Below are 15,438 nucleotides of genomic sequence, written 5' to 3'. Positions count from 1 at the left end.
TCATAAATTTTGTGTGTAGTTTCAGAGGTTTGTGTAAATACACAAGAATACTTAGATAATTTTCTGATTGGTCTTGATTTTGTTCTGCACATGCAGCATAATTCTTGTTTTGACTTGCAGCCCGTGTAGCAGTAGTAAAATCCCGTGATATGCACTGGTCACTTTTGGCTCAGAGGGATCAGAGGGATGTCAGCCTGAGCTCCTTACGGATGTTAATAGTGGCAGATGGAGCCAATCCATGTGAGTATGGATGTGTTTCCTGAGTGTCAGTCTGGCCAAGATTCTCTTTCTTGTAAGCCCTGTGTCAGAGCTGATGCCTGGGGAGTTAAGCAGTTTCTTCTGTAGTAAAACTATCTGTGTGCCAGTGATGCCACTGCTTTTTCATTACTTTAATTTGCACTTCTTGGCTATAATTACCAGTGTAAATTCATTTTTTGATCTTCATGTCTTCATTAGTGCTATACTTTTCCTTGAATTGACTTGAACTGATACCTACAAGATATAAATATAGATATAATCCACTTTGGGCCAAGTGCTAGAGGCCTGGTAGAATTGTGAAGGTATGTCAGAAGCATTTGATGTTTAACTGCTGTGACTTGTGTATGAAACAATCAGATAGGAGCTGTATCAGAAAGGAGCTGTATAAGAGGTTGACATAAAGTTACCCTTAGTGACAAAGTATTCTGATCCCTGAAGGATTTTCCATGGTGCTAAGTTCTGGTGTGTCCTGCCAGAGGAGGAGTATGCAGTTGGGAGTTTCATTCAGTGTAGTTGTTAGTCACTAGGAGTTCTTTTTCCAAATCTACTCTCTTACAGTGAACTGGAATACCTTTCAGACAGTTGGAAAGAGTATTTGGTTTGTACATGAATGCAACAGTATTCATATAACTGAGCTGAGAGTGGGCACCCCTTTGAATTCCTGCAGCTCAAGCTTTCCTGCTCTTAGAAAAATGTTTCTGATTATGTGATTGTTCTTTCTAGGGTCAATATCTTCCTGTGATGCATTCCTGAATGTGTTTCAGTCCAGAGGTTTGAGACCAGAAGTCATCTGTCCTTGTGCTAGTTCTTCAGAGGCACTGACTGTTGCTATTCGCAGGTAATTCCCTTTTCTGAGAAGTGAGCTGAAGCTTTGCTTGACTATTGCAATGTGTCCTAGAATCACAGAATGCTTTGGCTTGGAAGGAGTTCAAACCCTTCCACTACACTAGGTCGCTCCAAGCCCCATCCAACCTGGCCTTAAACACTTCCAGGGATGGGGAATCTCATGTTAAGGTGATAGTCAGAAAATACCATAACCCACGTAGAGATTCACAAAGATCTAGGCAGAGGAAATATGAAGCTCACAGGTGCCTCCTTCACTAACAGATGGGTGATTTTTGTTTCTTTTCTTAAAAGAGTTTAATATTTTCTAAGAATAGTCAGGCAGAAGGTGTTTTTTTCATGCTTTGGGAAAATTAGGTCTCATCCTCACTGAAAGTATTGGAGGACCTTTTAAAATGCCCCCAAAACAAGACTTATTAATTTGGGAGGAAGAAGATGGTGAGTTCTCCATCAACTGCTTATGTACAATGATTTGTAAACAGGGGCCTAAAATAAAAAAAAAAAAAAATATTGTAGCTGGTCTGAGAAATGCCATTGGATTTCTGGAGATAGCAAGGGATACTCTGAGAAAAATAAATACTTTAATTATTAATAGACAAATGGATGGGATATGCTGGATTTTTTGATAGCAGTTCTGATCAAAATGTGCCTTTTCAGAAAGTCAACTTCAAGAAAACTTGAAACAAAAAACTTGGAAATTTTGGCGAGTTTTGTTTTAGCTCTGTCTTCATTTAGTTACTATCTAAGTCTTGAACTCTTGTTTGTTCAAAGTGAGAAACCGTTCTCTTTCTGAACCTTACCAAGCCTGAGAAACCATCAGAATGTTTTTAGTAACCCTCTCACCAGTATTGGTCTGTTGATTCTTATCTAACTGGACTTTGTGTCTTCCAGACCTTCTGAACTGGGTGGCCCTCCTCCAGGAAAAGCAGTGTTATCCATGAATTGTCTGAGTTTTGGCGTGATCAGAGTGGATACAGAGGAGAAGTTGTCAGTGTTAACTGTGCAGGATGTTGGGCAGATTATGCCTGGAGGTAGGAAAACATTTTGTGTGGGTTTCAGAATATTCCAAATAAGTTATCTTTGTGTGCATGGAATGAATAAAAATGTTAAATACCTTTAAGGTAGCATGAGTTATGTTTTGACACATTATCCAAACACATGATGGATTACAGAATCATGCACGATAAAACTGAATGGCCATGGATTTTGGTATGGGCAAGTGCTTTTGGCTTGTTGCAGAATTGTTTATGGAGTGGAGTGAAATAGAATAGAATATTTCAGTTGAAAGGGACCTCATCTCAGACCCTGTAGAGGTGATGGAACAGCTACTTCTGGAAACTATTTTCTCATGCCCATGGAGAACAAGACAGTGATCAGGAGTAACCTGGATTAACCTATTTCCTAATGACATCTCTTTGCAACACTGTGGTTCCTGAATCAGGTAGAGCTGGGTATTGTTCCTCAGCCCATTAATTGAAGCAAAGAGACGTTATTCTCACTTGAGATCCAGCTGCATTTGGAGAGGAGAGCACTCTGAAGAAGGTTAGTAAAGGTAGGGTGCCAAAGTAGACCTAAGACTGTGAACAGTGAGATGAAGGACTGGACACTTGCTGCCATCTACTCCAGCTTTTAGGCTGGCAGTTTCATGGCACTGTCTGTCTGCTCTGGTGTGCTTGGAGAGGATAAAATACAGAATTTTGCAACTCTCCTCACCCTGAAGTTTATTATGTAATTACCAAAGAACCTGGTTGATTCTGGTCATGCCCTTGGCACCTTAGGCTTTGCTCTTCTTGGTCTCGTTATGAACTTCCTGCCTTGCAGAGCTGTGGTTCTAAAGTCCTGCTCTCTGTAGAGCATTTACTCAAGGTAAGGTGGAGATTCAACTTGTGTGATTTCAGCAACAACCTCTTCTCTGTACACCAAAGCCCCTGATACAAACAAGAGGAGGTAGACAGCTTCCCACTCTGCTGATGAGAATTTCAGCCATTGTGTGCAAGTCTCATTGGTGTTGTTTAATTTTCCTTATTATCCCCAGAAGCCCTTTGCCACCCCTGAAGTCAATGGTTCAGTTGTTGTTATTGAACTTAAATTCAGTAGAGCTTCCTTTTGGTGAAGGCTGAGCAGATCTGCACTTCATACCAAAATGAAGCAGAGAAGTCACTTGGTTGTTGTGTAGCTTCTCTCAAGTTTTTCTTTTGTATTCAGACCATTTGAAGTTGATTTGAAAGTCCAGAATAAATTCAAAAAAATAGTGATTTTTCTACTTTGACTTGAATATAGATGGCATCTACTGCTACTGCTGTCTGTTTGGGGTGTCCACACTAGTGCTGTCCCCTGGAAACCTCACTGAAATTCACCTGTGCTCCCAATGTTTTCTCTAGATTATAGGTTAGACACAGGGACACAAAGGGACCAAGTCTGAATCAGGTAGTTCAGGTAGTCATGCCCTTTGGTGAACTGACTGAGCTTAAACTCAATATTGCTGCTGTTCAAAAAAGTGGTATTAGGTGTAGGATCAATTGAAATCTTTCTTTGGATCAGTTTATCTCATGTGGCTCCACTTCTATGGCCCCCCTGCTAAAAAACCAGGCCATGCAAAACCAACAGGATGCTCCTGGCTTTGCTGTAGGCTTGCTCTCATAGCAAATTGTGCTTGACTACTACTAAGATACACAGCTGATTGCAGCTACTCTTCATATTCAGTTGTTGGAGCTCTAAGTCCCCTGGGTTACTTTTCCACAGAGCATTTGCTCAGTGGCAGCTTCGAGTCTGCCTTAGGATGTTGGAAAATTTCCCTGTATGCTTATGGTTAAGTAATTTCACCTCATGACTTGTCAAAACCTTATGAGTTTCACCTTATGAGTTGTCAAAAAATACATTTTTGTCCTTGTGAAATGCCTGATGGAGTAGTCAGAGGGATGTGTGAAAAAACCCTTCTCCTTTGTCAAACTTCCTTGGAGCATTGCCTGGCAAATCTAAGGGATGTGTCTGGGTTAGGGGGCCACTGGCAGGCAGTGATAACACTACCATTACTTTCTACATGAGTGACAAGCATCAAGTGACTTGTGTGATTGTGTGAGGGGAGAACAGTTAAATGTGTATGAAGTGTCTCAGAGTGATATGACTTGTAATTGATGGCTGTTGCTAGTTAAAAATACAATAGTAAGTGGTTAAACTATTTGTAGGTTAAGCAGAATTTGGGCAACTTAATTCATTGACTCCTTTAAAATTCTGACTAGCATTGAGCTGTCAGAATCTGGGGCAGATTTACTTCAGTTTATCCACATTTTAAGAATTCCAGCAGAAGTTTCTCTGTACATTACTTAAGTCAGAATATGCCTTATAGATTTCATTATAAAGGATAATTGATAACTTTTTTCTCCTAAAAAATCCTTTGGAGTACGAAGGAAGTCACAAGACTAGCAGCTACTTACAGGAGTGTGCTAAGTGAAAAAAATTAATGACTTAAGTAAATCAATGACTTAGTTTCAAATGAGTCTGCATGTACATTCTAACAGTGGAGATACTTGTGCCTTACTTGGTAAGATTTATGCTTTCTCCTGTGTAGTATTCATGGAGGGTGTGCCCTTGTCCATTCTGGCTTGGTGTTTGGCATACAGGAGAGAGCATACCACCACCTGTTCATTGCCCCTCTGCTGGCTGATGAGTCTTGCTCTTCATCTGCTTTTGGTTTTGTATTTCTTTCTGAAGGCTTCGTTCCATCTTCTGATCCCCACTGAACTTGGAAGTCTGCCCTAGCCTTTCAAATACTTTGTGACATAGGGAGCTCACATTCCTGAATTTCATTTGGAAATGGTCAAGCCAAATGGTTTTGCTCTCATTGCCTGTGAGCATCTCTGGCATGCTTTATTCAGGAACTCTCTGGTTAAAAGGTCACAGATAAAAGGTCTACTCACACCCTCCTTTTCTTCAGATCTTGCTTTTTTTTTCTGAAATGTGGAGTTCACCTGCTCGGGGATCTTACTCAACAGAGCCATCAGCACCAGGGTCATGTCACATGTCACTGCTGTTTAACCCATAGGCCATTCTTGATGCCACATTCCCTTCACATTCATTATCTACCATAAATGCCCATCACAAGACTCTCAATGGAAGTGGCAGCATCCACAGAGAAATCTTCTCCTCAAAGATAGCATGGGAATTCTTAAGAGAAAATCTGGTATGCATTCCCATGGAATCCTGTTCTAGAGGAATGATGTTTTACCCCACCTGTTGACCATCTTGGGCTATTTTGCATAGTTTCTGTCTGGGACTGGCATTGCTAAATTTGGCTCCTCACCAACATTCAGTTCATTTTTTTCAAATTGGACTGGTAAAGATGGTAGGGAGAGTGCCAAACCTCTTTTCTTCTGCACATTTTCAGCCTCCAACTTTCACATCAACTGGAATGTGATTGCTGTGTTATCTGTCATCTTGAAAGCATATTATACCTACCTTAAGTTTGAGCCTGGATGTGTTGCTTAGTGGATATTTTAACTGTAGTTAAGTTTGTCTCCCTTCTACTTCCCAACCAATCCTTTCCATTCTTGTACTGGGATCCTTCTCATGTTCTTTCTTTGACAAGAGCTAACAGTCTTGAACCCAAAAGTTATAAATCCCTATAGCCTCTAATCATACAAAGGCTGGTTCCTAGAAATAGTGCTGCTGCAGCAGCTACTTTGTTACACTCAAGCAGAAAACTTCACTTTGGCATCAAATTTTGGGCTTCTGCAACATCTTCTGCAATGAACTCAATTATGTTCTGGATTGTGACTGCATTCAGTACCTTTTCTGGAACTTTGGGGAGATGGTTCTAATTTCCTAAATGTTGGGATGCTCACATTGTTTCCAGCCCATGGATGTCTTGTTTCTTCTGTCCATGTCTGAGTGAACATTTGCCAAGGTTCTGGTAGTTACCACAAAGCATCTTCACTGCAGAGGGGTCTGCTTCCTTTACTTCAGTAGAAAGAGTTGGTACAGAACAACTTAGTGAAACTTTCAGTTTTTTTTCTTTAGATTGTGGGTTAACAGCACCTCTTTTCCATTCAGCCCTTAGAATTTATCATAATCATCAGATCTGTGTTCCTCAGGGCTTCAGTCTGTCACACAGCGGCACAACAACCACTGCAGAACAACTTCTCTTGGAGACCTGTGCCAGTGTGCGCTTGGGATGAGATGTTGTCTTCCAATTTAAATGTTACACTTTGGATGCTCATGGACCACCTCCAGAGTCCAGATTTATGTGCATCCTCATCTAGGAAGTTGGCTTGCTTTATGCCTATTTCCCTTTCCAGAGGAGCAGGAAGAGATTCAGGTCTGCTTTTGATATCCCCATATGCTGTTTTTCACAAGGATGAGGTTTCTCTGGAAACCCTGGAAATACCTTCCACAGTGATTTTAGAGGCATTTCATCCTGGCATTTCAGTATTTTTCCTAAGGCTTCATACTTCTAGAAGAGAAGTTCTTCCTGAAGAATGTAATGCAAGGGTAGCCATTGTATTGATCCACTATGAAATGCTGGAAAGGGAAGAAGTGAGCACTTCCTGAGCCTCATCAGTACCTTTGATCACAACCTTCTGCTGTACAGGCCCCTGGCATTCTTCTTGCATTCCTGCTGTGCTAGTCTTGAAACATCCAGAGCTGAATCCACTCTTTGGTAGGGCATCAGCATCATCCTTTGCACAGCAGGATTCTCATCTCCTGCCAGGATACTCCCTGGCAGGTTTGACTGCTGTGAGTCACCATCTTTCAGAATGTACATGTGGACTCATTTGAAGAAGGAAAGCTTTCCTGGCAGGAATCTGTGTTCTTCGTGACGTGCAGTCCACATGTACATTCCTGTCCCATCTGCTTTTCCCTTCTCTTTAATTCTTTTTCAGATGCAATGCTGTTGAGAGAGACTGAAATGGTGGTAGATGCACTCTCTTGTATGTCACACATGGAGCAGGAAAAGGAGGAGAAGCGAGAGTAGAGGCTCCACAGATACTGCAGAAGGGCAGCCTTGCAGTATAACCTGGCAGGACAGAACTGTGCCTGCTGTTAGAATGTACCTGTAGACTACCTGTATCATACATTGGTTACTGGTAAGTATTTTTTTTTTACTTGATCAGGGTGATAGGGTTGTCCTTTGGCTTCATGGATGGAGCATCATTTAGGGACTGCAGGCTGATCCTTTGGTTCTTCCATGTTTGTGGATGCAGTGAGGGCTGTACATTTGTTAATGCCCACAAACTCTGCTTTCTCCAATTACTAACACTTCTCTTTGCATCATTGTTTAAGTGTTACATACAGAGTTCTGATGTTTGCTCAAGTTATTTCCTGTAGTAATAAACTATTTTGTCAGTTCCAATTTACCATTGTTCTATTTTTTCCCTCCTTAATTGCAGAATGTGGGTTTTGCATGACCAGTAGTTCATACTGTAGGTTTTAATTCCAGACATGTAGTACACACATAAAATATCCAGAAACTGTACCAGAGTTTGAGTAGCATCTCTTTGCTTGTACCAAGGTTATCATTGCATGGTTCCAGACAATTACTAATAGCTGCTAGTTGTTCTGATAGGTAATTTTTATGAAACCAAGATAATTTAGAGGTTGATCTATTGGTAGGGTGAATAATGGTCTCACCTGTTCAGACCTAGGATGTTGGCAATTGGAAGGCTTCTCTAAGGTTTGAAAGTGTACCCACAGATCTATTTCAGCAGCACTCCTTGGTCCATGCAGGTAGCAGAGTTGGCTTTGCCATGTTGATTTTGTATTGACCTGGGTAGATTTATTGATTTCCTTCTTGATCTTGAATCTTACACTCCCTCAGTGCATTGTGCCTTGGATTCAGCTGCAGCTGATGTGGAGGCTGTGAAATGCTGTAAGAAAAAAGCACTGCATTTGTGAACTTAATCTTGGAGAACAGATTGCACAGGCTGTCAAGAAGCTAAAGTGAGCTCTCTTACATGCTGTGTTTCTGCTGTAGCTGATGAATAATTGATACTAAAATCTTTATCTGTCAGTGGCAGAGCACTGTGTGTGTCAGCTGCTGGAGCAGACTAACACTGTGATTCTGTGTTCTTCCTCTGTGCAGCCAGCATGTGTGTTGTAAAGGTGGATGGGACTCCTTATCTGTGTAAAGCTGATGAGGTTGGAGAAATATGTGTGAATTCAGGAGCAACTGGGACAGCATATTTTGGTCTCCTCGGAATCACCAAGAATGTATTTGAGGTTTGGATTTCTTTTTAATTGTTATATTTCTAGTATTTCTTCTTGTAAATACTCTGTTTTTTCCTTAAAGGTCTTTTGTGTGCGTGTGTTTTATTGTTTGGTTTGGTTTTTTAGTTAGTTAGAAAAAAGCCCTGACCAGGTAGACTTTGCTTCATTCATAGAATCATTACAAGACATTCTGTCTCTTACAAGCAAAAATACCAAGTCTCATCTGCTTCTGTATTCCACAGTCCAGTGTAGGGCCTGTGTGAGCATTTAAATTTATCTTAGCTCTGAATTAACACAGTGGTCTTATGTGTAGTTACCTGAAGGCATTTCAATCTTTCTGCCCATATTTTTCCTTGCAGTGGTACCTCATTTCATGTATTCTGGCAGTAAAGGAGTGCAAATCCTTATCAGTCCAGTGAGTGTCTGAATCCTTCTGTGTTCTTCCAGGCCATCCCAGTGACGGCAGCTGGCATGCCTGTATCAGACCAGCCCTTCACAAGGACAGGATTGCTTGGCTTTGTGGGTCCTGTAAGTGTGTACAAGCCCTCAGGGCCCTACTTTGTCCTGCCTCCCAACTCTAAAGTGATAGCCCTGAATTCAGCAGCACTTTGTCTCAGGACCTCCTGAAGGTCTTAAGAGTATTGTTGGCTTGAGTCAGGCACGTACTGCCAGGTGTGAGGAGGTTTTTCTGCTGTGTTTCTAATCCTTCCTTCTTTTCAGGACTATTTGGTGTTTGTGGTGGGGAAACTGGATGGCTTGATGACAGTTAGTGGCCGCAGGCACAATGCAGATGATGTGGTGGCCACTGCGTTGGCCGTTGAACCCATGAAGTTTGTCTATCGGGGAAGGTGAGTGCATTAAAAACTTTACCACTGCTGGTTGGGCCTTGTTGCTCTTTTTTTAACCCACAGTCACCAAGTGACGCAGCACACACAGGAGGAATGCATGTGAACTTTTTTATGTGTGTTTTGTAGGAAAGTTAGCACTAGGTTATGAATTTGGGTTGTTGAAAGGTAAATATTCGCACCCTGCTTCATGCATAATAGATTTTAAATTACTTTCACACATTATAAAGGTAGATCTTAAAGTATCTGTTTAAAACTTATTTCAAAGCTTCTCTTAAGGCTCTCAAAAGAAGCTCATATGCTGGATATAAAACACTTCTGTCCCCTGGGTCTTTTGGGTGGCTGACGGGGAGGAACTCTGCAGCCTGTTCTAAAGACCAAACTAGGCTGCTGAAGGATCCTCAGAGAAAGGTCTCTGAGGAGAGATGTTAGCCAGCTGGAGGACAATGACCAGGCAAGAAAGGTGACACTGGGGTCCTGGCATTGTTAAATATTTGAATTAGCTTATTCAGAATGAGAGAAGACCAGGTGTTGTATCACCAGCCTGAGTGCTCTTCAGTGGTCCATGGCTCCATGTCCAGATGAAGATCAGTGACAAGTGGAGTCTCTCAGGGTTCAGACTGGGACCAGCCCAGGCTGAGGCATTATTAATATTTTATCCTAAGCCTAAAACTAAGGTAATTCCCCAGGGGAGTTAAGTATTTTTCAGTGCAAGCACCTAGAGATCAGTAATTTGGCATAGTTGTCTTCCAGAAGGGACATCGTATGTAGGGCCCTACAAGTCTTAAGTGTGCAGGATGGAGTTCTGTAGGCAAAGTTTGCACAGCCCCTACATGTGTGGAACTATCAGACCTGTGCTACATGGGTGACTGCAAATCCACCTAACCCCCAGCAGAAAGCAGTTACAGCAAGGATCCCACACGTGTTCTAAATCTTTGTGTGATTTTGTGAAGATCTGGCATGAATAATGCTCGTGTGTGTGAAACAGTGCCATGAGAGGTTGCAGCCATTGCCATGTGATGATAAGCCATGCTCCATTCACCCTGTGTTGCACCCTATCATTCTTCTGTCCTTTGTGTTTTAGGATAGCAGTGTTTTCTGTGCCCGTTTTGCATGATGATCGGATAGTGCTTGTGGCAGAGCAACGCCCTGACGCCTCAGAGGAGGATAGTTTTCAGTGGATGAGCAGGGTTCTACAGGTAGTCAGTCTGTCCTTTTCTCTTTCCAGGTGAATAAGGCTGATGCATGAAATGAGAATATCAGAGCTTTTCTTTTTTTTTTTTTTTCATAAGCAAAACTTATCAGTATAACCCCAGAGAGCTGTAAGAAGATAATTTTTTCAGGGTTCAGAATTAACAGAATTTTGTAAAAAGTAAGATTTTCTCTCAGAATGTATTTTTAACTTCCTACTACTAGGATTCTCAAAGGCCTAAAGGTGATGGGTTTTGTTTGGGTCAATGCTACATGTCTCTTCTAATTTCATACTGAGAGTTACCTCTGAAAATATTCACAAGTATGCTGCCAAATATCAGAACAGCCCCAAAAGCTTTTTTATCACTAACAACCTTATTCTGGATCTGCAACAAGAAGTATTAAAAACTTTTCCCCTTAATTATTTTACTGTATGTTCCTGGGGATGAAGGACAGAAGGAAGGGGAGCTGTGGTAGATCTGCATTTGCAGATTGTAGAATTAATCAGTTCTCAGGAAGTGAAAAAGGAGAGATCAATTATGGAAGACTCTGGGGACAGCTGTAGGGAAGGATCCAGAAAACAACTTAAAGGAAGTTTGCTCTTAAGAGTAAGGCAGTTGAGTGATAATGGTTTCTGTCTAATTTCAGCCTTCTTATCCTTTTGGAGAGGGTATCTGGTATTGATACAGAAAATATTTTTCTCTTTTTAGAAGTGTCATAACTAAAAGAGACACTTAAGATTTAGGCAGCAAAGATGCTTCCCTCCTAAATTTTGTGAGTTTTATGTTCTACTGCGCTTTTGTGATTGTGCCATACATGCTAAATTTGCTGTGATATAACTTTGGCTTTTGAAAATCTCTGCACTTTTTGCCCACTTTTAAGAGACTTTCCTAATCCCTGATGTGCAGGTGGCATCCCCTTGATAGAGGGCACAAGCAAAGTCCTGGGTCTGCTCCTGCTCCCATTGAAGTCATGGCACAGCTTCTATGAGTTCAGTGAGTGCAGAATTGGACCCTTTATTTGCAAATTGTGGTGCAAGTAAAACTTTTAATGTTATAAATTAATTGAATTCAAATTCTTGCTCTAGCTACATCCCAGTTGATAATGTGAAATGTTGTTTGTTTGTTTAATTTCTGTGAAGGCAATTGATAGCATTCACCAAGTAGGTGTGTACTGCCTTGCCTTGGTGCCAGCCAACACTTTGCCAAAGGCTCCGCTCGGAGGAATTCATATTTCAGAAACCAAGCAGCGCTTTTTGGAGGGTGCTCTGCATCCTTGCAACGTCCTGATGTGTCCCCACACCTGTGTTACCAACCTGCCCAAGCCTCGGCAGAAGCAGCCAGGTGAGGAAAGCAGAGTACGTGCTGGTTCTGCCAGACCTGGCACCTGCAGGCTGCGTTGGTGCTTGTTCCCCAGCTTGTTTTTCCTCATTTGCACTGCTCTTTCCAAAATGCAGATGTTGGTCCTGCCTTCCTTAGGTTCTTTTTCCTCACTTGCTCTGCTCTTTCCAAAATGCAGATGTTGGTCCTGCGTTCCTTAGGTTCTTTTTCCTCACTTGCACTGCTCTTTCAAAATGCAGATGTTGGTCCTGCTTCCTTAGGTTGTTTTTCCTCACTTGCACTGCTCTTTTCAAAATGCACATGTTGGTCCTGCATTCAATAGGTTGTTTTTCCTCACTTGCACTGCTCTTTTCAAAATGCAGATGTTGGTCCTGCGTTCCTTAGGTTCTTTTTCCTCACTTGCACTGCTTTTTTCAAAATGCAGATGTTGGTCCTGCCTTCCTTAGGTTCTTTTTCCTCACTTGCACTGCTCTTTTCAAAATGCAGATGTTGGTCCTGCGTCGATGATTGTAGGAAACCTCGTAGCTGGCAAGAGGATTGCACAAGCCTCGGGGAGAGATGTTAGCCAGCTGGAGGACAATGACCAGGCAAGAAAGGTGACACTGGGGTCCTGGCATTATTATTAAATATTTGAATTAGCTTATTCAGAATGAGAGAAGACCAGGAGATAAACCTGAGGTACTTTGAGTGAATTTGAGTGTCTCCTTTTTCTTCCCTTTCAGTTCCTGTATTTAGCAGACGTTCTTCAGTGGCGAGCTCAGACAACTCCAGATCATCCACTCTTCCTTCTGTTGAATTCCAAGGTAAGATGCACTTTAGGTCATACTTGGAGATTAAAACCAAAGCAAAAGATTATTAGATTCTAAGAAAATTCCTTCATGAAGTCTTTTCTTGAAATGCTGCAGATTATTTTAATGAAGCAGATGAAAATTGCTAGTTAGTAAGTAGCATAAATTTTTCCACTTCTGGAATTTTATGTCATATGTTTTATTCCACTTACTGGAATTTCAGTATGCATTCTGCCTAGCTTAAAACATTGCAGTAATTGCATTTCTTGCTGGAACACAATTTTATCATATTAATGGAAGCCATGATTCTGTCTTCATTCCTGAGCACAAGGGTTAACTGTAAGTCAGAAATGGAGAATTTCCTGATAAGAAGATCAAGAGCCTAAGTAGAGAGCCCTTGGGACAGCTTTGGAGTCAAATTTTCCAGGAGCACTGTCACATCCTGCAGGGGATATACTGATGCCTTGCTCTGGGCTAGGCTCTGCCCTCAAAAAGGATGGCACATAGAGTGACAATAAGAGCCCAGGGACAAATTGGACCTGCCTTGTGCTGTGCTGTGCTGCAGACAGGAGTCTTCCAGAAAGTCCAGCAGCAATCTTTGGGAAGTGAAGGATTTGTAGGTCTCATTCAGAAGGGCAAAAGAGTTTAGGACATAGTTCAAACTTTCTAACTTTTCTTTTGGGACTGTGCTTTAGCAAAAGAAATTGTTTCAACATTGTTATTGTTGAATTTGATTTAATTGATTGAATTATCTCAGAGTAAAGAATATTTGAGGGAGCTTTTCTAGCATGAAGCAGCCTTTCCCAGGTCACTTTGTTCAGGCAAGTTTTACCCTTGGCATAGAGACTCTGCAAAAGGAAACACAAAACTTGGGCACAAAGAAAAATTACCTGTTGGTGAACACCTTTCTTAAATAGCTGAGGACTAATGAGCTACCGTGCTGTGTGTTGACCTGTCTCTGGGAGAAACCCTCTTGGTTTACCCCTTTTCATGTCAATATCCAAGTCACTGAGCTGCTGCTGTTCCTGTAAAGGTTTCTGCTGTCACTTGTCTCCTGTGCAGGGTACTGTAGCCAGCACTGCCTCGTGCATCCAGCTGCACAAGAGGGCAGAGAGAGTGGCAGTGGCGCTGATGGAGAAGGGACGGCTGAACGTTGGTGACCATGTGGCCCTGGTTTACCCTCCAGGTAAAGCAACACAGCAAAACCCACAGTCACACAGCACAAGAAAAGAAGTTCTGTTTATTAATTGAATTGGAATAATTTTTGCTAGCTCTCAAATGCAAAACATTTTAAGCTGGGTGTGGAACAGCCTGTTGATTTGAACAGATGCTTGTGACAAATCCTTGTGTCTTAATAACACAAATCAGTGGGTATTTTGATTTTGGTGAAAGAATTTGGCCAATTGATCTGATAAAAATGGCTTTAATTTCACAAATATCCTTTCCAGGAGTAGACTTGATAGCAACTTTCTATGGCTGTTTGTACGCTGGCTGTGTTCCCATCACTGTCCGCCCACCTCATCCTCAGAACCTTGCTACCACTCTGCCCACTGTCAAAATGATTGTAGAGGTAGGTATGAGACATTGCTCTGCCTGTGCTTTTGGGGAATGGTGAATGGTTGATGCAGCCTGATGAATTGCTTTGCCACAGTCAGTGTAAAATAAGCTAGAAAATAAATATTCAGTGTGCTGTGGCTGAATCAGTAATGACTTCTTCAGAAACTTATTTAAAATGGTGTTTTATTGTTGTGATATATTTTGCTTTGTTTCCAATTACTATCTTCATCTCTTCATCTTACTGCTTATCTCATCTGGATGCATATGACATGACTTTGAGCATGCACTCCCTGGTTTTAACAATGGTCTTAATACTTTGCCTTTTGCAGGTCAGTAAGTCTGCATGTATATTGACCACCCAAGCTATAATGAAACTGCTCAGGTCCAAGGAGGCTGCAGCAGCTGTAGATATTAAAACGTGGCCCACTATTTTGGATACAGGTAGGATAGCCAAAATGGAAATAGTTTCAAGAGTGATACATTTATTTTGCTGCACCACAATTGCCTGATTGAGTGGCTGTGTTGTGCATTGCATTAAAATAGCTGTCTAGAAACTCCAGGGAGGATCTGATGATAATGCTGTGAAGATAAATTTTTTCCCAAAATAATATGGTACTCTCCTCTACTTATGTATTTCAAATAGATGATATGCCTAAAAAGAAGCTGGCTAGTGTTTTCAGACCTACATCTCCAGATATGTTGGCATACTTGGACTTCAGTGTGTCTACTACTGGTATATTAGCAGGAGTAAAGGTACAGTAACAAGAGATAATCCTGTTTTATTCCTTGAAGTTTATAAAGAAATCTGTGAAACCCTTTTTCTAGAAGAAGGTCCCTGAGAGGTCCTGTTTTCCTCCTGCAGATGTCACACGCAGCCACAAGTGCCTTATGTCGCTCGATCAAGCTGCAGTGTGAGCTGTACCCGTCCCGACAGATTGCCATCTGCCTGGACCCCTACTGTGGCTTGGGCTTTGCACTCTGGTGCTTGTGCAGGTATGGCTCTGCAGCTCTGGCTCTCCTCACCTGTGCTCAGCCCTCTCTAGAACCCCAGGGAGAAACTGGCAAAGAAACCCAAATTAACCTTTTTATCAGTAGTTCAGAAAACGCTTTTTGTGATAAGAAAATCCATTTCACTCGGTTAGTTACTGGAGTAACTTTGTTTGCAAGTGGAATTAATTGCATACCAAATTCAAGGAAGAAAAGAAAAGGACTTCACTGTCTGTTTCACATTGATTGAGTAAATCCTTTTAAAGTATTTTAAGATTAAACCACATGTTTTGACAAGACCTTTAAGGTGTTCACTGCAAGATTAGTATGCAGTAAGAAATACTGCTAAAGGAAGCAATTATATGTTTCTTAAAATGAGTGAGTCTTGACTGGATTCAACCAGATACCTACTCTAATGCAGCCCAT

The 15,438-nt window shown here is 41.5% G+C and overlaps 1 protein-coding gene across 6 annotated transcripts in view; it reads left to right on the top strand.

The window, feature by feature from the left end:
- DIP2A (disco interacting protein 2 homolog A) overlaps nt 1-15,438 on the top strand; it is a 79,264-nt gene that overhangs the window by 53,219 nt on the left and 10,607 nt on the right. For 3 of the 6 annotated variants that reach the window (XM_036387308.2, XM_036387307.2, XM_036387305.2), the window contains 15 exons: nt 121-240; nt 982-1,096; nt 1,993-2,132; nt 8,180-8,316; nt 8,752-8,832; nt 9,025-9,152; nt 10,234-10,348; nt 11,482-11,683; nt 12,167-12,276; nt 12,403-12,483; nt 13,531-13,654; nt 13,917-14,038; nt 14,355-14,466; nt 14,669-14,778; nt 14,888-15,018. In XM_036387308.2, the coding sequence (XP_036243201.1) occupies nt 121-240; nt 982-1,096; nt 1,993-2,132; nt 8,180-8,316; nt 8,752-8,832; nt 9,025-9,152; nt 10,234-10,348; nt 11,482-11,683; nt 12,167-12,276; nt 12,403-12,483; nt 13,531-13,654; nt 13,917-14,038; nt 14,355-14,466; nt 14,669-14,778; nt 14,888-15,018 (1,828 nt within the window). Of the gene's footprint in view, nt 1-120; nt 241-981; nt 1,097-1,992; nt 2,133-8,179; nt 8,317-8,751; nt 8,833-9,024; nt 9,157-10,233; nt 10,349-11,248; nt 11,444-11,481; nt 11,684-12,166; nt 12,277-12,402; nt 12,484-13,530; nt 13,655-13,916; nt 14,039-14,354; nt 14,467-14,668; nt 14,779-14,887; nt 15,019-15,438 lie in introns of those variants that run through there. The other 3 variants (XM_036387306.2, XM_036387309.2, XM_036387310.2) reach the window with 3 other exon arrangements.

Source organism: Molothrus ater, chromosome 7, assembly GCF_012460135.2.
Source record: "Molothrus ater isolate BHLD 08-10-18 breed brown headed cowbird chromosome 7, BPBGC_Mater_1.1, whole genome shotgun sequence".
Taxonomy (NCBI): domain Eukaryota; kingdom Metazoa; phylum Chordata; class Aves; order Passeriformes; family Icteridae; genus Molothrus; species Molothrus ater.
This window is presented reverse-complemented; position numbering and strand designations above follow the sequence as displayed.